Source organism: Salvelinus sp. IW2-2015, linkage group LG4q.1:29, assembly GCF_002910315.2.
Source record: "Salvelinus sp. IW2-2015 linkage group LG4q.1:29, ASM291031v2, whole genome shotgun sequence".
Taxonomy (NCBI): Eukaryota; Metazoa; Chordata; class Actinopteri; order Salmoniformes; family Salmonidae; genus Salvelinus; species Salvelinus sp. IW2-2015.
This window is the reverse complement of record NC_036842.1, coordinates 72,813,994-72,836,921: the sequence shown is the minus strand read 5'-3', so window position 1 is coordinate 72,836,921 and position 22,928 is coordinate 72,813,994. Positions and strand designations below refer to the sequence as shown.

Below are 22,928 nucleotides of genomic sequence, written 5' to 3'. Positions count from 1 at the left end.
CTAAAACATGGACTCCATACATTCTAAAACATGGACTCCATACATTCTAAAACATGGACTCCATACAGCCTCTAACTTGTATTGAACTGTAATGACTATGTTAGTGACACCGACTGAATCAAAGCCATCAACTTTGACTGTGCATGTGTGGATATGAGTCTGTTTCAAAAGTAATTTCCTGCTGTTTTCCCACACAGGTGATTGTTAGGGCTTACTATGCCTTAACAAGCTGTCAAATGACTCCATTTCCATTGAACCAATGGAAATATTATTCCTCGACAGGAAAACATCTGGTTTAGGGATGTGGGGGAGACTTTGGAGGTTCACTGTTAAAACTGAATACAGATTTGTCTGGCGTACTTCAGAATGGCTTTGGTTCACCATAGAATTAAAGTACTACCATGATATTTGTGTCAATACCTATCTGATCAAGAGATGAATGTGGAGGTTCAGTACAGGACAGAGATTCTCCTGAGCTGTGAATCATAACTGTCTATCTACACCGTCAATGTAGAGATTTACTATATATATAACAGTCTCATTTGAGGTGTGTGTTACCTCTCTGTCTGCAGGGTAACCTTAGAGGGTTCTACGTTGGGGTTCTCCCATTCCACCTGGGGACAGTGCATGAAGTAGCAGAGAGTGTAGAGCGCCTCAGGCTCCCAGTGTACTGGGCTGCTCTTCTGGTGGATGGGCGTCCCGTTGCTATGGTTCTTCACATGCAGCGGCTGGAGGTGGTGCATGGCCCGGGAGACCAGGTCACCTGCAGAACACAATGAAAAGAGGGGTGGGGTTACACACACATCCACAATAAAGTCAGGAGCTGGACAATAAGAAGGTCAGAGAGAAATGGAGGGAATGTCCTCTTGTTTTCACACGCATGCGTACACACACGCACACAAACGTGTACACACGCACACGCACGCTGTCAGGGGAGATAGATAATATAGAGAATATCTAGACCCCATGGTGAAGAGACATAAACACAGACAGACAGACAGACAGACAGACAGACAGACAGACAGACAGACAGACAGACAGACAGACAGCAACAACAGACAGACAGACAGAACAGACAGACCAGACAGACAGACAGACAGAAGACAAACAGACAGACAGACAACAGACAGACAGACAGGAAGACGGACAGACAGACAGACAGACAGACAGACAGACAGACAGACCAGACAGACAGACAGACAGACAGGACAGACAGACAGACAGAGCAGACAGACAGACAGACAGACAGACAGACAGAACAGACAGACAGACAGACAGACAGACAGACAGCAGACAGACAGACAGACAGACAGACAGACAGACATACGACAAGCAGACAGACAGACAGACAGGACCAGACAGACAGACAGACAGACAGACAGACAGACAGACAGACAGACAGACAGACAGACAGACAGACAGACAGACAGACAGGGGTTCATCACCATCCTCTCTAAAGGAGCTTCCGCCGAGTAAAAGCATAGCCACAACTGTTTTTTATGAAATATGAATATTTAGGAACATAATATTCTCCTTGCTATTTCCTCATGCTCTGCATAATCCTCCAGTACTTTTAGGTCATGCGGTTTCACTCAAACTCTCTGCTTAAAAGGATTTCCTCATAAAATGTGAATATTCTCCAGATGCTTCAAATGGCATGGCAAAAACTGTTTTCCACAAAATTTTTACTGAGCTGAAAGGGACAGGACATATTGCCTTCAAATGCCTTGCAGACCTGGAAGCCAGACAACGAGACAGCTGGGCCCAACTAGAATCCCACTGAGACACAGTAAAACTGTACATGAGGGTTTTTCAAAAGGCTGCACTATTTATGCTATCTCATAGACACAACGAGTACCAGTACTCACCCTATTTCTACTATATAGAGCAGAAAAGCACATCTTGTCGATATGACACCATTACTATACATTAGAAACATACTGCAGATTGTTCTGCGTCTCTATCATAGCATGACATTCTGAGAGTCCTGGACCCTATCAGTCCGTACACTTTTGTTAATGTGCATACAACAGAAAAACACATTGTTTATATAACATTATTATGCATCTAACACATCATTTCTTGTTGTTGTATTGTTTGTATATCGTTGTACGTTAAATTTGTGTGACTGTCCTTGTCTATCAGTGTATCAGTGTTTTGTTACTTGTCATGTTTTGTGTTTTTTGTGGACCCCAGGAAGAGTAGCTGCTGATGGGGATCCAAATAAACACACATATATATCGTCCTGATATAGGTTGACATGGTGCTAGTCTGTCAGTCAAGTAATAGAGTTATAGTGTAATGGCACGTTCCATTGGTTTCACATTCACACATACTGTAGGGGTCTGTTTCACAATCACAACACATTGCATTCAATTAAAGACTAAACAGTGGTATTTAAGAGGGATCTATTTCTCACCAAACTCATTCAGTGGAAACGCAACAGCAAGCAGTCGTACCAATAAAGGGATGAGTCTATGGGGACTGTCATTCAAAGAGACAAATGGTTTGTTTAGCATCATAATTGTGTGGCTTGCCTGTTGTCAAGATTTTGTTTTTGCCTTGACAATGAGAGAAGGGCACATGTGGAAGCATGACTTAAAGGGGGGAATTGGATGCTTGGAATCAACAGTCTATCTTTCAGACAGCAGACCTGGGAGATGTCAGTGCTCGACTGATAAGAGAAACAGTGCAGCATTGTATGGAACAGTATGATGCAATGCAAAGAACAGAGTGGGCTAGTGGATCTGATGAAAACAAACAACAACCACCACACACTGACAATTCAGATGTATAATTGAGACCCTATAGCCTTGACATGCTAGCAGCACAACCGCACGCACACACACTGCACACCCACACACTACACCCCCCCTACACTAATTGTACCAAAGGGAGTACAATACAGTGTGATGACAGTGTAATAGTGCCCTAATTAAGCAGTGGAATGAGGGGGAGGGGGGACTGAGGCAGGCAGCTCAGCGTGATGGTCTAACATCCATCCTCATCTCTTATTGATGTTGGCCTGTGACATTTCCTGGAGTTGGGTGGCGGGCAGGCATGCAGGCATGCAGGCATGCAGGCAGGCAGGCAGGCAGGCAGGCAGGCAGGCAGGCAGGCAGGCAGGCAGCCGTAGGGCTGAGGAGTGAGATAACTATACACAACAAGCCAACAGCAACACTCTCGGCCACAGAACTGTGCCTTTCTCTACACAAAGACAGTGAGTTTCTTCTGAAGTACAGAAAACAACCACTGATATGTTACAGATGGATATATAATAGGCAGGAATAGGAAACGGCTAGCTGTCATGTCCTCTAATAAAAGCTGTCCTGTCACCATGGATACTGGACTGGACAGTACTTTGTGTTAGCCATATATGTAACGGTACTCGTCCTCGTCTGATGACGAGTATGAAAGATCGGACCAATGTGCAGCGTGGTAAGTGTCCATTTTAATGAAAACCAACTGAACACTGAATGACAAAACAAAATGAGAATGACCGAGACTGAAACAGTTCTGTATGGTAAAACACAGACACAGAAAACAACTACCCACAACCCATAGTGGGAAAACAGGCTACCTAAGTATGATTCTCAATCAGAGACAACGATCGACAGCTGCCTCTAATTGAGAACCATACCAGGCCAAACACAGAAATACAAACATAGAAAAACAACATAGAATGCCCACCCCAACTCACGCCCTGACCAAACCAAAATAAAGACATAAAAAAGGAACTAAGGTCAGAACGTGACAATATAGCTCATAATGGTGGCGAGGAAGAAGGAGAGCCATTTAAGAGCTAGTCTACAATGCCATTAGTTTATCAATGGGATTCAAGCTACTGCTAATTTCATCCCACCTAGCTCATTCTTTCCAGCAACAGTGAGCAGGGAAGTAGGAGACAGACTGGTATCATAGCTCTAGTCTTTGGGTATGCATTTTAACTATAATGCCTTTTTAAAGTGTTCAGCAGGGCACCATCCGCTTTGTCTACAGGATCTACATGGTTATCAAAAGGTAATCTCCTAAAACCTGTTCACTGTTGCAATGAGCTGGGTTCTCGTCTAGTTCTGTTTCTCAGGAGTACATTCACACCGCTTATATTTACAAGGGGAATTTAGAAGTGTTGACACCTTAGGGGTGAGTTACCAGCTATTCAGTGCACACATAACAGCCAAGCGTTCATTAGAGCGTGATGTGTAATGACTGTTTAATGGGGTAGAAGCTGAGTACATCTCACAGGAGCCATGACCCAACATTTACCAGTAGACAGAAAGTAGAAGCGGTATTAGAAATGTTTTGTACACAACTTCTTATCATATTTGGTCTTTGCAGTTGGAGAATGTGTAGTGTAATGCACAGAATTGTGCAGGTGAAGTCAGAGCTATTTGGACTTTGATTTGCTGCCAATCAGCCATGATAGTGTTTAATTGTGAGTGGCCTGTGTAGGTCCAGGACGTTTCTCTCCAAGGCTGACAGAAGCATAGGAACATAGCAGGTTAAACTGTTTAAAAAATGTATTGCCTATGTTTATTATCAATAAATAAATGTAAAATGTGTGTGTGTGTGTGTGTGTGTGTGTGTGTGTGTGTGTGTGTGTGTGTGTGTGCGCGTGTGTGTTTTATGATACAGGGAGATCTGTGGAGATGATAAGATCTGTGTTCAGATTTGAGTCCTGATCCAAATTGATTCTGGTTCAAAATCAATTAACCACCTCATTTGTTCCTAAACATCCGACAATGGGCTCCAATAAGGACCCCACATTATATGAACATAAAACAGTTTTTCTGGTGGTGTAGAAAGCAATCACGGAGGTCATCATTTTGACATTATTTCCTGAGGTACTTTTCCCCTAGTGGTTGCTTCTACAGATTTCCATATGAAAATAGCCTGTGCTGAGTATATTGACATTTCCAAGAATAGGATGAGGCCATTGTTGTTAAATGTACATAATTACATGATCAATTTCTCTCTACTTCAGAGGAAGATTTTACCTAATTTAATCTCTGACTGACTGATGATGATTCTCTGAGGTATTGTTGAAACATGTCAGAGATGACAGCTCGTTTTGTGGGGACTTTGACAGACTGCCGTTTCAAATATGCCTATATGGCATTTAACACAAAATAAATGACACAACTAACAGAGCAGAAAAATCGCTAACTCTAAAATGGACATCTAAATGCCATTGGAAAAACACTATACCTAGAATATGCAAATCTCTAAATTTAACTTTGCCAGATTTTTTATCATCTGTCTTTATCCTCTCCCTCTCCCTCCATGACAGTCTGATAGCTTGTCCATTGTTGACGTTTCTGCTTTTCTCCATAATTCATTCTGCAGTTTGAACTTTGCACATATGCTTTCACGTCATCCGATCTATTTACAAGATAAACTTCCTGCATTGATATTACCTTTGGAAATAAGCTCGAGAGGCATCGAGAGGTATCCTTGGCCGCTACAGCTGTGTCACTGTATTTGCAGTGTCAACACAGTTGAATGAGTCCCAGAGTGACCCCATAAATATTCCATGTACTGATGTAACTTAGCGCTCTGTATGCCTGGTACTCCATTTTGATCCAGATTAGAATTGGATCAGTGTTTATTCTGATGATAAGTGTTGACGCTGGACACACAGGGTGCTTTGGGTCGCTCATCGTGTCAGATGCAATAACATTGGCCAAATATCGACATAACATCTGAAAGAGACAGCATTAGAGACCTCACATCTGAAAGAGACAGCATTAGAGACCTCACATCTGAAAGAGACAGCATTAGAGACCTCACATCTGAAAGAGACAGCATCAGAGACCTCACGCCTGAAAGAGACAGCATTAGAGACCTCACATCTGAATGAGACAGCATTAGAGACCTCACGTCTGAATGAGACAGCATTAGAGACCTCACGTCTGAGCTTTGAATTTTGAGACAGCATTAGAGACCTCACGTCTGAATGAGACAGCATTAGAGACCTCACGTCTGAATGAGACAGCATTAGAGACCTCACGTCTGAAAGAGACAGCATTAGAAGACCTCACGTCTGAATGAGACAGCATTAGAGACCTCACGTCTGAATGAGACTTCAGGAAAGACCTCACGTCTGAAAGAGACAGCATCAGAGACCTCACGTCTGAATGAGACAGCATTAGAGACCTCACGTCTGAACGAGACATCAGGAAAGACCTCACATCTGAAASAGACAGCATTAGAGACCTCACGTCTGAAAGAGACAGCATTAGAGACCTCACGTCTGAAAGAGACATCTTTAAAGCCTTTCTGTGTTGCTACATGTGTTCTTAGAATGACATTGCTCTGTGTATCTACACTGACTAGACTAGAGGTTTCAGCACTTCTGGACATCACAGGTTGTTTCTTGGTTAGTCAGCTGAAATGAGCTGAGGACACAAACTCAACCACACCCCCAGACTGAACTGGGTGTCTCTTCAAATGAAGGACACACTCACTCACCAAAAAATGGCCTTAACGGACTACAGTTTATCGAAATGCCATTGGAAGAGATACAGTACTGTGTATGGCCCTAAGAGCATTATACAAGAGCTCAACATATTCTCAAGTGGAAGAGGTTTTCACAAAAACATACATGTACAGTGCATTCTGAAAGTATTTAGACCCCTTCCCCTTTTCCACATTTTGTTACGTTACAGTCTTATGCTAAAATGAATTTACTTTTTTTTTTAAATCATCAATCTACAAACAATACCCCGTAATGACAAAGCAAAAACAGGTTTTCAGACATGTTTGCAAATGTATTATAAATAAAAAACAGAAATATCTTATTTACGTAAGTATTCAGACCCTTTGCTATGAGACTCAAAATTGAGCTCAGGTTCATCCTGTTTCCATTGATCATCCTTGAGATGTTTCTACAACTTGATTGGAGTCCACCTGTGGTAAATTCAATTGATTGGACATGATTTGGAAAGGTACACACCTGTCTACATAAGGTCCCACAGTTGACAGTGCATGTCAAAGCAAAAACCAAGCCATGAGGTCGAAGGAATCGTCCGTAGAGCTCAGAGACAGAATTGTGTCGAGGCACAGATCTGGGGAAGGGTATCAAAACATTTCTGCAGCATTGAAGGTCTCCAGGAACACAGTGGCCTCCTACCATTCTTAAATGGAAGGAGTTTGGAACCACCAAGACTCTTCCTAGAGCTGGCCGCATGCCCAAACTGAGAAATCGGGGGAGGGAGGGAGGTGACCAAGAACCCGATGGTCAGTCTGACAGAGCTCCAGAGTTCCTCTGTGGAGAGGGGAGAACCTTCCAGAAGGACAACCATCTCTCCAGCACTCTACCAATCAGGCCTTTATGGTAGAGTGGCCAGACGGAAGCCACTCCTCGGTAAAAGGCACATGACAGCCCGCTTGGAGTTTGCCAAAAGGCACCTAAAGGACTCTCCGACCATGAGAAACAAGATTTTCTGTATGTCAAGCGTCACGTCTGAAGGAAACCTGGCACGATACCTACGGTGAAGCATAGTGGTGGCAGCATCATGCTGTGGGGATGTTTTTCAGCGGCGGGGACTGGGAGACTAGTCAGAAAAACGGAGCAAAGTACAAAGAGATCCTTGATGAAAACAACGACCCTTAGCACACAGCCAAGACAACGCAGGAGTGGCTTCGGGACAAGTCTCTGAATGTCTTTGAGTGGCCCAGCCAGAGCCCAGACTTGAACCCGATGGAACATCTCTGGAGAAACCTGAAAATAGCTGTGCACTGATGCTCCCCATCCAACCTGACAGAGCTTGAGAGGATCTGCAGAGAATGGGAGAAACTCCCCAAATACAGGTGTGCCAAGCTTGTAGCGTCATACCCAAGAAGACTTGAGGCTGTAATCACTGCCAAAGGTGCTTCAACATATTAGTGAGTAAAGGGTCTGAATACTTATGTATATGTGATATTTCAGTTTTTTTTAAATACATTTGCAAAAAAAATATGCTTTTGCTTTGTCATTATGGGGCATTGTATGTAGATTGATGAGGGGAGAAAACAATTTAATCCATTTTAGAATAAGGCTGTAATGTAACAAAATGTGGAAAAAGTCAAGGGGTCTGAATACTTTCCGAATGCACTGTATATTAATTTACCAGGTTTCTTGCAAGGATCTGGGGAACAGTTGCAGTAGTTGTTCCACTTTCAACAGATGACAACATGGGGAAAGAAGACATATGTCTCATAGTGATCCTTGAACTCCCTGAAAGGCTGTAGGTGAAATAGAATACCTCTCTGCCGTCCTAATCCTTAAAGCATATGTAAATCTATTCCTAGAAATGTATTGACCATTCAAATGCCTACGGTACTTAAATTGTTTGAATAATGGATAGATTTGGAATTCTCTGCCATTGACCTCGTTATCTGGACTTCTGGGGTACATGTTCATCTTAGAAGGCAAATCATATGGATGCTTCAGGAGAAATTACTCTGTTGGGGTAAAAAAGAGACCTGAGTGGGCTTACTCTAACACACACACGCACGCACGCACGCACGCACGCACGCACGCGCGCACGCACGCAAACACACACACACACACACACACACACACACACACACACACACACACACACACACACACACACACACACACACAATGTACAAAGGCATTGTAAAAACCCAATATGTGTGTCAGTGTACAATATATACTGTATGTCTGTCTAAGTATACTCACTGAGTTCTGAGATGCTGCCCACCCGTGTGGCTAGCAGGCACTGCTCTATGGAGCGCAGCTCCGACTGACTGTAGGAGTGGCCCTCCCCACTTTTCCCTGACCGCTGCTGGTCCCGATGCAGAGTCAGGCTCTCTGGTAGGCTGAGCACACCTGCAGTAGGGAAAGTGGCAGAGGGGGGAGATAGAGAGAAAGGAGGTTGAGAGGGAGGAAGAGGAGAGAAAAGAGACAGGTGGTTAAGAACAAACCAATGTGTAAACACAGTAGTCAGACTCACGATGGACCCAGACTCACTGGATAACAAAATGTCAAATAAGTGAAAAGTTACAATAATCATAATACAGCATGAGTTGGTTCTTTTTAAGTAAGGAGAAGTGACTTTTCCATTGCAGGAAAGCTTTATGTTCATTAGATATGTTGGTTTGTATTGCACTGCAACAGGTGAATGGTTTGTCCCTAAAGCTCATTGTCAGCCATCTTCGTAGAGGGGACATTGAGGAGTATACTGTATTGTGTTTCTGTCTACACAAGCAATCACTGTGTGTGAGGAACAACGCCTGGCAGTCTTTGTCGCTGAGCTAGGGTGTAATCGTTTGCTGTTTACAAGTTGAGGCATTGGAACAGGGAGAGGATACTTCATCCCCTCAATTTCAGAAATGTCCCCTTTGACTGCCTGTGTTTCATAGAGTATTATTGCTTAGAAAAAAAAACGAATATATATATATATATATATATGATTTGTGATGATGCGGCTTAGTGCCGCCTTTCCAGTGTTTTCCTGACATTGATTAAACTCTACCTGTTGCTGAATGTATCAGTGGGGCAAAAAAGTATTTAGTCAGCCACCAATTGTGCAAGTTCTCCCACTTAAAAAGATGAGAGAGGCCTGTAATTTTCATCATAGGTACACTTCAACTATGACAGACAAAATGAGGGGAAAAAATCCAGAAAATCACATTGTAGGATTTTTTATGAATTTATTTGCAAATTATGGTGGAAAATAAGTATTTGGTCACCTACAAACAAGCAAGATTTCTGGCTCTCACAGACCTGTAACTTCTTCTTTAAGAGGCTCCTCTGTCCTCCACTCGTTACCTGTATTAATGGCACCTGTTTGAACTTGTTATCAGTATAAAAGACACCTGTCCACAACCTCAAACAGTCACACTCCAAACTCCACTATMGCCAAGACCAAAGAGCTGTCAAGGGACACCAGAAACAAAATTGTAGACCTGCACCAGGCTGGGAAGACTGAATCTGCAATAGGTAAGCAGCTTGGTTTGAAGAAATCAACTGTGGGAGCAATTATTAGGAAATGGAAGACATACAAGACCACTGATAATCTCCCTCGATCTGGGGCTCCACGCAAGATCTCACCCCGTGGGGTCAAAATGATCACAAGAACGGTGAGCAAAAATCCCAGAACCACACGGGGGGACCTAGTGAATGACCTGCAGAGAGCTGGGACCAAAGTAACAAAGTCTACCATCAGTAACACACTACGCCGCCAGGGACTCAAATCCTGCAGTGCCAGACGTGTCCCCCTGCTTAAGCCAGTACATGTCCAGGCCCATCTGAAATTTGCTAGAGAGCATTTGGATGATCCAGAAGAAGATTGGGAGAATGTCATATGGTCAGATGAAGCCAAAATATAACTTTTTGGTAAAAACTCAACTCATCGTGTTTGGAGGACAAAGAATGCTGAGTTGCATCCAAAGAACACCATACCTACTGTGAAGCATGGGGGTGGAAACATCATGCTTTGGGGCTGTTTTTCTGCAAAGGGACCAGGACGACTGATCCATGTAAAGGAAAGAATGAATGGGGCCATGTATCGTGAGATTTTGAGTGAAAACCTCCTTCCATCAGCAAGGGCATTGAAGATGAAACGTGGCTGGGTCTTTCAGCATGACAATGATCCCAAACACACCGCCCGGGCAACGAAGGAGTGGCTTCGTAAGAAGCATTTCAAGGTCCTGGAGTGGCCTAGCCAGTCTCCAGATCTCAACCCCATAGAAAATCTTTGGAGGGAGTTGAAAGTCCGTGTTGCCCAGCAACAGCCACAAAACATCACTGCTCTAGAGGAGATCTGCATGGAGGAATGGGCCAAAATACCTGAAAACCTTGTGAAGACTTACAGAAAACGTTTGACCTCTGTCATTGCCAACAAAGGGTATATAACAAAGTATTGAGATAAACTTTTGTTATTGACCAAATACTTATTTTCCACCATAATTTGCAAATAAATTAATTAAAAATCCTACAATGTGATTTTCTGGATTTTTTTTCTAATTTTGTCTGTCATAGTTGAGGTGTACCTATGATGAAAATTACAGGCCTCTCTCATCTTTTTAAGTGGGAGAACTTGCACAATTGGTGGCTGACTAAATACTTTTTTGCCCCACTGTATGCCCAAACATCTGCTATTATATACATGTAAGAGCTCTGTATTATTTTTAGTTAATGAATTGTATGGCTGTTGGTTAAATGCTGATTAATTTATGAATACCATGCTACTTTGATGTATTTTAGAGATAAATACAAGTAAATACAACTCATACAAGTGAGTTGGGTAGGACCCAAGCCAGGTAGCAGTGTTACCAACTGGTATTTATGCCAGTCTGTTTTAGGAAGGGGGTAGACTGCTGCTGATAGTTACCTGCTTGTCTCCGTACTCACGTTTCAATACGAGATGCTTGTTGTGAGCTAAATAGCTGTAGTCCACTGTTGCTAAACAGTTGAATAATCTAGCCTTTCTTGTTTTTGTCGATCCATTATGTATATTCAATTCGACTGCCATCTCCCTTGGCAGTGAGACACCTTACTTTATCATATGATTCCACACCTACTTATTGTGTTATTTTATTCAGATTTAAACCATCAGGTGGCCATGTTAAATTCTAGTTCRTCATTTCAAATATGGCTATTTAGCTCTGCAGAAATGAGGGTATGTGCTCATATTTGTATGCTGTACCTATCCCTCTTCAGTTTGGCTCAGATGGAGTGTTCTACCTAAACTAATATCATGGAGGCAGTTTCATCATAGCTGCAGCCACAAATTACATTAGTCATTCTCTCCTGCTCAGGGGATGACGAGGCAGATTGCTTTCCTTCCCATTTCCTATTCTTCCACAGCAGCGCAGTGCTGCTGCCGCTTCCCACGACTCACGCCTGCGGTGTGTCAAATTACAAAATGGCTATAACCAATGGTCCTATACTCCCTAGGGAAAAGGGAAAGTAGCTTTGGTTTGAACACTTCCTCCTCAATATGCAGCTAATTTAATTGACTTGCTGCCTGGCCTTGCAGTTTACACTATTCATCAGTCTCTAAGGAAAAAAATGGCTTCAAGGGAATTTAGTAATCCTCCTCTGACCAATTACACATGACTAGACTAATTTGTTACACATAGAATAGAGACCTCAGCTAATTTCTGATTCCAAACATATTTTTCTATTTTTTTCTCCTCCAGGGTGAAGATGGTCAGACTATTGACAGTAATGAAAGTCAGTCACCATGGAGACGGAGAGCCAGTGGGGGGTGACTGGTTGCCGTGACGCAGGGATAACAGGTGTTGTGTGGTGTAGAGCCACAGCGCACTGCTCAGTGTTCATCACCCCTCCCATTATACACCTCAGTTAGGTACACTACGGGGGACCACGTACAAACACATGTCCCTCTAACAAAGGACATGAGACCCAACCATCTGCTTCAGTAGGATAGGGTCAGATGTCTGATACAGCACCAGCCAAACCTAACGTACAGTATCAACCAATGCCTTGGTGGAAGACTTTTACAGGTAGGTAGCCTAGTCCCAGATCTGTTTGTGCAATACATGACAATGACTGTAGGTGTTGGCAAGACAGCAGATCCGGGACCACAGACCAGGCTACCTCAATCAAATCAAATTACATTTTCTTGGTCACATACACATATTCAGCAAGCACATAGGCACAATATGGATTTCTCTGAAACACCTTCTTTATTATCTTGCCAGCTCACAGAGCAACGCTACAGGAAATCCAGCTTTAAGCACTTAAAGCAGCGGGGAGGTGTCCTGGCATCTCTCCCCTCTCCTGCCACCACTTTCACACCATTATACAGCTAGCTAAATGTGTTCCTCAACCTTTGATGTGCAGTGATTTAGGAAAACACCCATCATTTTTGTGGGGAACGTTATAACAGCACATTATTCTGGAGGTAAATATCGAGCATCATGCCATAGTCAAAGATAGAAAAGCCGACATCAGGAGGACTCTATGAGGGGGATGCTATGAGTTACAAAAACACTGAAGTGTCACCTTGATTTCCCAAAAGGTAGGCTGGGCTGGCTGGCAGCAGAGGCACCCTCTTGCCAGTTGCCACAGAGGCCCTCAACATGCAGGCCATGACCTGAACATCCACTTAGTCCATGGGTGCCAGTCCTGTMTGTGACCTGAGACAGGAGGGAAGAAGAGAAGGAGGATGGAGAGAAGAGGCTCATACTGATGGGCGAGGTAAGACTCCTTCCTGTTCTCTCTTGGCTCCCCCGGTCATCTCTCCATCCCTTGGCCATCCTTCAGTCAGACCAACACAGTTCTGTTGGAGCTGGACAGGCTTTACGCGGAAGATCACTGAAAAGTCACGATTTCCAAGGGGTGCCAGAGAGTTGTTTACTATGAAACTTGGCCAAAGTAAAGACCCGTATCAAGACCCTGAAGAAAAAATTGGGTTCACTCACAGTTTTCGAGCCTGTAATTTTGCCAATGTCCTCAAAATGTATTAATTGATTTATAAATGACAGTATGTGCTTGAAAAACACCTTGCAAGTTTGCACTTTAGCTTTTGGCTTTAACTTTCCCAGTCCTTGACCTTACTGTGACGCAGGGTGCAGAATCATGCAGTGATGGTGCAAGACCAGCTGACAGTGAAGTGCAGGCTGCTCACAGGCTTGGCTGGGGCAAGGTGACTCACTGTGTTCTAATGCAAGCCAGTGAAGCCACTGCCCTCAGGGAAGAACTGCTTGAGTTCAAATCAAATCACATTTTATTGGTCACATACACATATTTAGCAGATGTTATTTCGGGTGTAGTGAAATGCTTGTATTCCTAGCACCAACAGTGCAGTAGTATCTAACAATTCACAACAATACACAAATCTAAAAGTAAAATAATGGTATGAAGAAATATATAAATATTAGGACGAGCAATGTCGGAGTGGCATTGACTAAAATACAGTAGAATAGAATACAGTATATACAAATGAGATGAGTAAAGCAGTATGTAAACATTAATAAAGTGACTAGTGTTCCATTATTAAAGTGACCAGTGATTCCATGTCTATGTATATAGGGCAGGGTTGAGTAACCGGGTGGTAGCCGGCTAGTGATTGCTATTTAACAGTCTGAAGGCCTTGAGATAGAAGCTGTTTTTCAGTCTCTCGGTCCCAGCTTAATGCACCTGTACTGATCTCACCCTCTGGATGGTAGCGGGGTGAATAGGCAGTGGTTCAGGTGGTTGTTGTCCTTGATGATCTTTTTGGCCTTCCTGTGACATCGGGTACTGTAGGTGTCCTGGAGGGCAGGCAGTGTGCCCCCGGTGATGCGTTGGGCAGTTGCGGGCGGTGCAGTTGCCGCACCAAGCTGTGATACAGCCTGACAGGATGCTCTCAATGGTGCATCTGTAAAWGTTTGTGAGGGTCTTAGGGGCCTACCCAAWTTTCTTCAGCCTCCTGAGTTTGAAGGGGCGCTGTTGCGCCTTCTTCACCCCACTGTCCACAATCAGCTCCTTCGTTTTGTTGACATTGAGGGAGAGGTTATWTTCCTGGCACCACTGCGCCACGGCCCTCACCTCCTCCCTGTAGGCTGTCTCGTCATTGTTGGRAATCAGGCCTGCTATGTTTGTGTCGTCTGCAAACTTGATGATTGAATTGGTGGTGTGCGTGGCCACGCAGTCATGGGTGAACAGGGAGTACTGGAGGGGGCTAAGTACGCACCCTTGTGGGGCCCCAGTGTTGAGGATCAGTGAAGTGGAGGTGTTGTTTCCCACCTTCACCACCTGGCACCTGGGGGCGACCTGTCAGAAAGTCCAGGACCCAGTTGCACAGGGCGGGGTTCAGACCCAGGGCCCCGAGCTTGATGATGAGCTTGAAGGGTACTATGGTGTTGAGCTGTAGTCAAGCTGTAGTCAATGAACAGCATTCTTCCACAGGTATTCCTCATGTCCAGGTGGGATAGGGCAGTGTGCAGCGCAATGGCGATTGTATCGTCTGTTGATCCATTGGGCCGGTAAGCAAATTTAAGTGGGTCTAGGGTGTCAGGTAAGATAAAGGTGATATGGTCCTTAACTAGCCTCTCAAAGCACTTCATGATAACAGAAGTGAGTGCTACGGGGCAATAGTAATTTAGTTAGGTTACCTTTTCTTTCTTGGGTACATGAACAATGGTGGCCATCTTGAAGCATGTGGGGAAAGCAGACTGGGATAGGGAGAGATTGAATATGTCCATAAACACTCCAGTCAGCTGCTCTGTGCATGCTCTGAGGACTCGGCTAGAGATGACATGTGGGCCATCAGCCTTGCGAGGGTTAACACGCTTAAATTTCTTACTCACGTCGGCCAACGAGAACGAGAGCRCACAGTTCTTGGGAGGGTGCCGCGTCGATGGCACTGTGTTATCCTCAAAGCGGGTGAAGAAGGTGTTTAGCTTGTCTGGGAGCAAGACATTCTTACACACACTCCAGCCACAACCAAAGTACAGTAACCACTCTCTCTGTGCGTGACAAAAAAGCCAAGCCTGGACTCCTCTCCTGATTATGTCCCTGTCACTGTGCTGTGGTTCAAACCTGGCAATATTCAGCCACCAGAGATTAGATTATTAATTTAGATGATGAAATTATTTTCTGATGTTGTTGTTATCAAAAATGCATGTGACAGAATAAATGTTTTTGCAATGACAGAAGCCTGTCTGACATATGGTGGCAGTGGTGGGATCCAGTAGCCATTGTGTCTTTTGAATAATACATTTCAGACTTTGAATCTATTTAACTACCTGGGCTAAATTACAGCTAGTGCTATTCAGTCATGAGGTTTAAATGCATGAGAGAAAGAGAGAAAGAGAGAAAGAGAGAATGAGAGAAAGAGAGAAAGAGAGAAAGAGAGAAAGAGAGAGATAGATAGAAAAAGAGAGAAGGAGAGAGAGAAGGAGAGAGAGAGCGAGAGAGAGAGATCCTCCAGGCAAGCCACTCATCACTGAATGATGACTAATTGGTTGTATACAGGAGGAGCCCCCCATTCAGATCTCTCTCTATAATGAATGCTTAGTACTCAATAATAGGGTCGTTCTAAAGTGGACAGTGTCATACAGCCTCAAAGAAAAGACCTGGGACATTAAAAGCAATGGTTTGGAACACTGACTCCATTCTACTGCCACAGGGAGAACATAGTAGTTACAGTTATTTTACATGTAAAAAAAACAATTACTGTTTACTTTGCTGTTGAAACATTGATTATCAAATAACTGCTTTACTTATAAATGTTGACATATGAGCACACAAATCCATCTGAGCTACTATTTAGGCCTATAAGAGGAGCTATGTAGGGAGAAAAGAGGGAACAAAGCAGGGTTACTATAGACTGTCTATCTCTGCCASCCCCTGTCTGTAGGGCTGAATGCCTAGCATGCAGGACCAGCCCTGCTTGGAGAGGCAGGCTCTGCCTCTCTGACTTCCCCAGGCTTGACTGTAGGAGTTGTGACCTCGATGTGGCTTTACCCTGCACTTAAATCTATTTTCGAGGGACGCACTAGAGCCTGGTTCTTCCCCAGAAAACTCTGCAGCTCCATGGGACTAGTTTCCCTGGGTTTCTCACAGAGCAGGGACGACACTGAAATATAGCAGTCCGTCTGTCTGCTAAGTCACTCTGTCCTCTGTGTACTGTATTCACTGTTCTAGGGGATTTAGAGATGAATAATACAACTTAGACCAGAGGCATGTGACTTGAATCAAATAAGAAAAGAGAAAAAMAAATGTCTGTATGTAAAAACAAGAATATGGTAGAGAGAAAGATAGAGAAAAGAGATAAGGAAAAAGAGAGAGAGTCTTTCCTATTGTACCTTTCTTTCTTTGCAGAGTGTACTGCACCATGTACTGTACCAGGTGTGCCTGTAAGGGGTTAACCCTGATACTGCACATAGTCTTTTGAGAGAGCTGGCTCACTTTGGGCTCTGACATCCCCCTGCCAGACCAGATGGTGGCCATATGTATACAGAGAGAGGAATCAGACATGATGGAGCTAGCCTGAGAAACAGTGATGCAGAAATGCAGAGAAAGGAGAATATAACATACGGTACATTGTATAACAGCTTTATTTCCTCGTATGCATTGACATTTGTAGGCCAATTTTCAGTGGTACAAATACAACTGTGAGTGAAATGTCTAGAGTTGTATGTGAGTTAGATGAGAGGRGGAGTACACATGCCTGGGATGACTGTACAAGTGCTTGAGTATGGGCTTGGTCTGGGATACCCAGCAACCACAGTACGGTCTAAGACGGCCACAAGTCTTTAATGGGTTAGTACTGTATAGCAGCCACAGGGACGTGTTGGAAGTTGGAGGCTACAACCACTCTGAAGTGAGATTACACAGGACCTGGGAGAAAAGACCAACACATGCACATGTATGCTTCTATTAGTATTATAAACTGGGTGGTTCGGGCCCTGAATGCTGATTGTCCGAAATCTGTGGTATATCAGACCGTATACAACGGGTATAACAACACATTTATTTTTACTGCTCTAATTATGTTGGTAACCAGTTTATAATAGTAATAAGGCACCTTGGGAGTTTGTGGTATATGGCCAATATACCACAGCTAAGGGCTGTATCCAGGCACTCCATATTGCGTTGTGCGTAAGAACAGCCCGTACCGTGGTATATTGGCRAAATACCACAATCACTCGGGCCTTATTGCTTATATAGAACATGGTCTGGGGAGAGAGCATGTCAACATGCTATCAGACAGACACATATTGTAAACACGCACATACAGTACATACACATGCACACATAAGCACACACATACTTACATGCAAGAACACACACATGTATGCACACACAAATGCATGCGCACGACACACGCATCCATGCAAGCACACACACAAAGAAACATACAATACGACAGAGACATAAATATGCCTCAAACGATGCATCGCTGTAGTCTATACGTCCCAGTACAAGGACAAGATTTTGTAGTTCTCTTACAATAACACGTATATCAGATATAAACTTCCATTTAGATCTCACACAAACACACGCAAAGGCAACTATCTACACATGCACAAACACACATCAACAAAACCTAATGAATTCCATCTGTCAAGCATTCAACGCTTTCTGCCTCCTTGAACCTTGTTTCAGTGGAGGTGTGGGTTTCCTCTTGGAGAGAACCATGTGGATCCTTTGAACACGTTTGCAAGCAGATACAATTTCATTTTTWATGATTTTTTATATATTTTTAAACAATACAAAACATACACATACAAACAACAACATACAGACYCTTACAAACATCCACAACATCACCCCTGCCAAGACCCACCTGCTCACACCCCCATCTCCACCGCCCGCATCACTCTCTGCCACATGGCCTCAAACTGCACCATTTTGTTTCTCATCGTCCCCCACACACCTTCAACATATAGACAGTAAAGCATTTGCAACCCGTTTCACGAAGCTAGGAGTATGTCGGACATCACTACTTCACAGGAGAGGCATTTGAATAAAAAAATATATATATCAAAATGTGTTTTTTGTCAGAAATGCTTCTGGAACATGTGAACTTTCTTGTGCCTCAATAACAAACTTGTATGCCATCTGTAAATACCAATACAATTGTTAAATTAAGAGCCTAGTCGGTTTAGCCACAGAAAAATACAGGAACCTTCCCACTAGCCATGATTGGTTGAGATAATGTATGGGCTGGACGGGCCGAGAGAGGAGATCGGATTGGTCTCCCATGTAGCATGTTTCCGTCTATAACATGAGCTGCTCAGTATGCGTGGAAAATCCTTTCTACCGAGGCTTTTTTTGAAAGATATCATGAAGAACTGAAAAAGTGTTGTATTGCTGCCTTGAAATTAATAGCGCAATCATAAAAAGATCAGCGGGAAAAGTTGTGATGGACTTTCTGGAGGATGATCATGCCATGCTGACTCTCTCTGACTCTGAAAATGAATCAGACAAATTAATGACTTACGTAAAAATCACTGTCATCAGAAGAAACGGTGATCAATAGTGCTGTTGTCACGCAAGAAGTTGACCGAGTTTTGAAATCAGTGGAATGCCTGGTGTAAGCAGACAGATGATTCCCAAATTCGGAATTTCTTGATATGAAACTTGTAAGTATTTGCAAATATCTACATTGGTCAGTCCAAAATTGCTTTTTATTCTGTCATGGAAATACATTGATTTCCAAGTCATTTACAGTTTCTATGCCTTAAGTTTGCCATGTAAACCAATTTATCTGTGAATTCTGAAAAGCTATCTATCTATCTAGGATCTAGGATTGTTCCTTAGTGTTGTGTGTTTTATGGAGTGGTATTGGTTCTTGTAAAATAAGTAAAATTTTCTTCCACAGTGTTGTACTGTTCTTAACTATGAAGTTGTTAATGTTCTTAGCTTCATCATTTGAAAATAGACATGTARGGACRTRGCTTTGTGCACAGGGGCATTGTCATGCTGAAACAGGAAAGGGCCTTCCCCAAACTGTTGCCACAAATTTGGAAGCACAGAATTGTCTAGAATTAAAAGCAGCTCCAGACCATTATTCCTCCTCCACCAAACTTCACAGTTGGCACTATGCATTCGGGCAGGTAGCGTTCTCCTGGCATCCGCCAAATCCAGATTCGTCCGTCGGACTGCCAGATTGTGAAGCGTGATTCATCCGTCCAGAGAATGCYTTTCCGCTGCTCCAGAGTCCAATCGTGGCAAGCTTTACACCACTCCAGCCAACGCTTGGCATTGCGCATGGTGATCTTAGGCTTGTGTGCGGCTGTTCGAACCATGGGAACCCTTTTCATGAATCTCCCGACAAACAGTTCTTGTGCTGACGTTGCTTCCTATGATGGTGAAAGTCACTGAGCTCTTCAGTAAGGCCATTCTACTGCTAATGTTTGTCTATGGAAATTGCATGGCTGTGTGCTTGATTTTATAGCCGATTCCACTAATTGAAGGGGTGTCCACATACTTCTGTATATATAGTGCATATAGAGTGTGTGAGCATGTGGGCTGAGCAGACATTTAACAGAGAATACACAAAAGTCACAAAGCAAATAACTGTTTTTGTACTTTGAGGTGCTACGCCTTTTAGGGCTTTTAAACTCCAACTCCTCTCCTGATGTACCAAAAGCCTGTGGATTATGTCTTTGTACATATATTGGAGAAAGACTGCCTCTTAAGTACTGCGGTCAGTATGTATTACCTTATAAATTAAATGAAAATATAGTGGGTGGTGGGGGTCTACTTGGGGAGAGTGGGTCCACCGAGAGACTGAAGTGAAATGAGTGGAGGCCCCACACACATCTCAGAGAAGTGTCTGATGCCCTCCCAGTCTCCCCGTCCCAGTCCCTCGGATAGAGCCCCTCTCCCCTCTTACCAATAACCACCATTATATCTTAGCTATACTGACAAAAAAGGAATAATAAGGATTCAACATCTTCTCCTAATCTGTCCAGAACTAAGAACTACATTGTACTATATTGTACCATCTCTACCTCCCCCTTCCTGTTTTCTCCCCCCTTCACCCCACCCAAGATAAGCTTGTCCCAACCTCCCATACTTGCCCACCCAAGCTAAGCTTGTCCCTACCACCCATCCTTGCCCATCCTTTCCCACCCAGGCTAAGCTTGTCCCTACCTCCCATTCTTTCCCAACCTTACCCACCCAAGTAAAGCTTGTCCCAACCTCCCATCTTTTCCCACCCTCCCTAACTCTCAGACACCCTTACACCCATCGATTTACTCATCCATTCTCATTCATTCCCGCCCAACATATACCCTATGCATCCACACACTGCTTTTCTCCATTACATCACCAGATTCCTGCCGTAAGCTCTGGACCATTACTCCAGATCATCGCAGCTAGGTAGCTGCTACCGAGTGGCCTAGCCCCGAAGCTAGCCTTGAGCCAGGCTCATCTCCCGGCCTGCTCAGTGGACTCTATGATCACTCGGCTACACAGCTGATGCCTCCCGAACTCTTCACTAACACGTCTAGAAGCCACTACATCACCGGATTCCTGCCGTAAGCTCTGGATCTTTGCATCGGATGATCGCAGCTAGCTAGCTGCTACCGAGTGGCAATAGTGGTTAACGCCCTTGTCCCGAAGCTAGCAACAGTTAGCCTCGAGCCAGGCACATCTTCCGGCTAGCAAACAAAATTACTCCAGCTACAATACCTCTTTTGCCAATTGGCCTTGACCCTTTGTCGACACGGAGCCCCGCCGATCCATCACGACTGGTCTGCAGACATAATTCCGTCCGTTGTGCCCTCAACCGGCCTTTGCCGGATGTCGGTGAAGACGCTTCTGCTAGCCCCGGCCTGCTATCTTTATGAACGCTGTGTCTCCCGCTTGCTAGCGTAGCAACAACTACCTAACGGCTTCCCTGTTTCATCTATTGCTGTTCACTGGACCCTATGATCACCTGGCTACATAGCTGATGCCTGCTGGACTGTTCAGTAATCACGGTACTCCATTTTGTTTATTTTGTTTATCTGTCGGCCCCAGCCTCGAACTCAGGCCCTGTGTGTAGTTAACTGACCCTCTCTGCCCATTCATCGCCATTTTACCTGTTGTTGTTGTCTTAGRTGATTATCTGTTGTGGTCTTACCCGTTGTTGTCTTAGCAAGCTCTCCCAATCAACACCTGTGATTGCTTTATGCCTCGCTTTATGTCTCTCTCTAATGTCAACATGCCTTGTATACTGTTGTTTAGGGTAGGTATCATTGTTTTATTTTACTGCAGAGCCCCTAGCCCCACTCAACATGCCTCAGATACCAATTTTGTCCCACCTCCCACACATGCGTTGACCTCACTTACCATAACCAGTGCCTCCAGAGACGCAACCTCTCTCATCGTCACTCAATGCCTAGGTTCACGTCCACTGTACCCGCACCCTACCATACCCCTGTCTGTACATTATACCCTGAATCTGTTCTACCACGCCCAGAAATCTGCTCCTTTTATTCTCTGTTCCCAACGCACTAGACGACCAGTTTTGTAGCCTTTAGACATACCCTCATCCTACTCCTCCTCTGTTCCTCGGGTGATGTAGTGGTTAACCCAGGCCCTGTGTGTCCTCAGGCGCTCTCATTTGTTGACTTCTGTAACCGTAAAAGCCTTGGTTTCATGCATGTTAACATCAGAAGCCTCCTCCCTAAGTTTGTTTTACTCACTGCTTTAGCCAACCCTGATATCCTTGCCGTGTCTGAATCCTGGTTTAGGAATGCCACCAACAATTCTGAGATTTCCATCCCCAACTCCAACATTTTCGGTCAAGATAGAACTGCCAAAGGGGGAYGAGTTGCAATCTACTGCAGAGATAGCCTGCAAAGTTCTGTCATACTTTCCAGGTCTATGACCAAACAGTTCGAGCTTCTAATTTTAAAAATGAATCTCTCCAGAAATAAGTCTCTCACTGTTGCCGCCTGTTATAGACCACCCTCAGCTCCCAGCTGTGCCCTGGACACCATATGTGAACTGATTGCCCCTCATCTATCTTCAGAGTTCATTCTGCTAGGTGACCTAAACTGGGATATGCTTAACACCCCGGCCGTCCTACAATCTAAGCTAGATGCCCTCAATCTCACACAACTTATCAAGGAACCCACCAGGTACAACCCTGAATCTGTAAACATGTGCACCCTCATAGATATTATCCTGACCAACTTGGCATCCAAATACACCTCTGCTGTTTTCAATCAGGATCTCAGCGATCACTGCCTCATTGCCTGCATCCGTTCACTGTCAAACGCTCCCTAAAACACTTCTGCAAACAGGCCTTTCTAATTGACCTGGCCCGGATATCCTGGAAGGATATTGACCTCATCCCGTCAGTCGAGGATGCCTGGTTGTTCTATTAAAGTAATTTCCTCACCATCTTAAATAAGCATGCCCCTTTCAAAAAATATAGAACTAAGAACAGATATAGCCCTTGGTTCACTCCAGACCTGACTGCCCTCGACCAGCACAAAAACATCCTGTGGTGTACTGC

The 22,928-nt window shown here is 44.0% G+C and overlaps 1 protein-coding gene across 1 annotated transcript in view; it reads right to left on the bottom strand.

The window, feature by feature from the left end:
• Positions 1 to 22,928, bottom strand: part of LOC111962509 (ankyrin repeat and BTB/POZ domain-containing protein 3-B-like) — a 111,370-nt gene that overhangs the window by 23,067 nt on the left and 65,375 nt on the right. Inside the window, 2 exon segments of the mRNA XM_023985649.2 lie at positions 559 to 763; positions 8,690 to 8,839. Of these exon segments, the coding sequence (XP_023841417.1) occupies positions 559 to 763; positions 8,690 to 8,839 (355 nt within the window).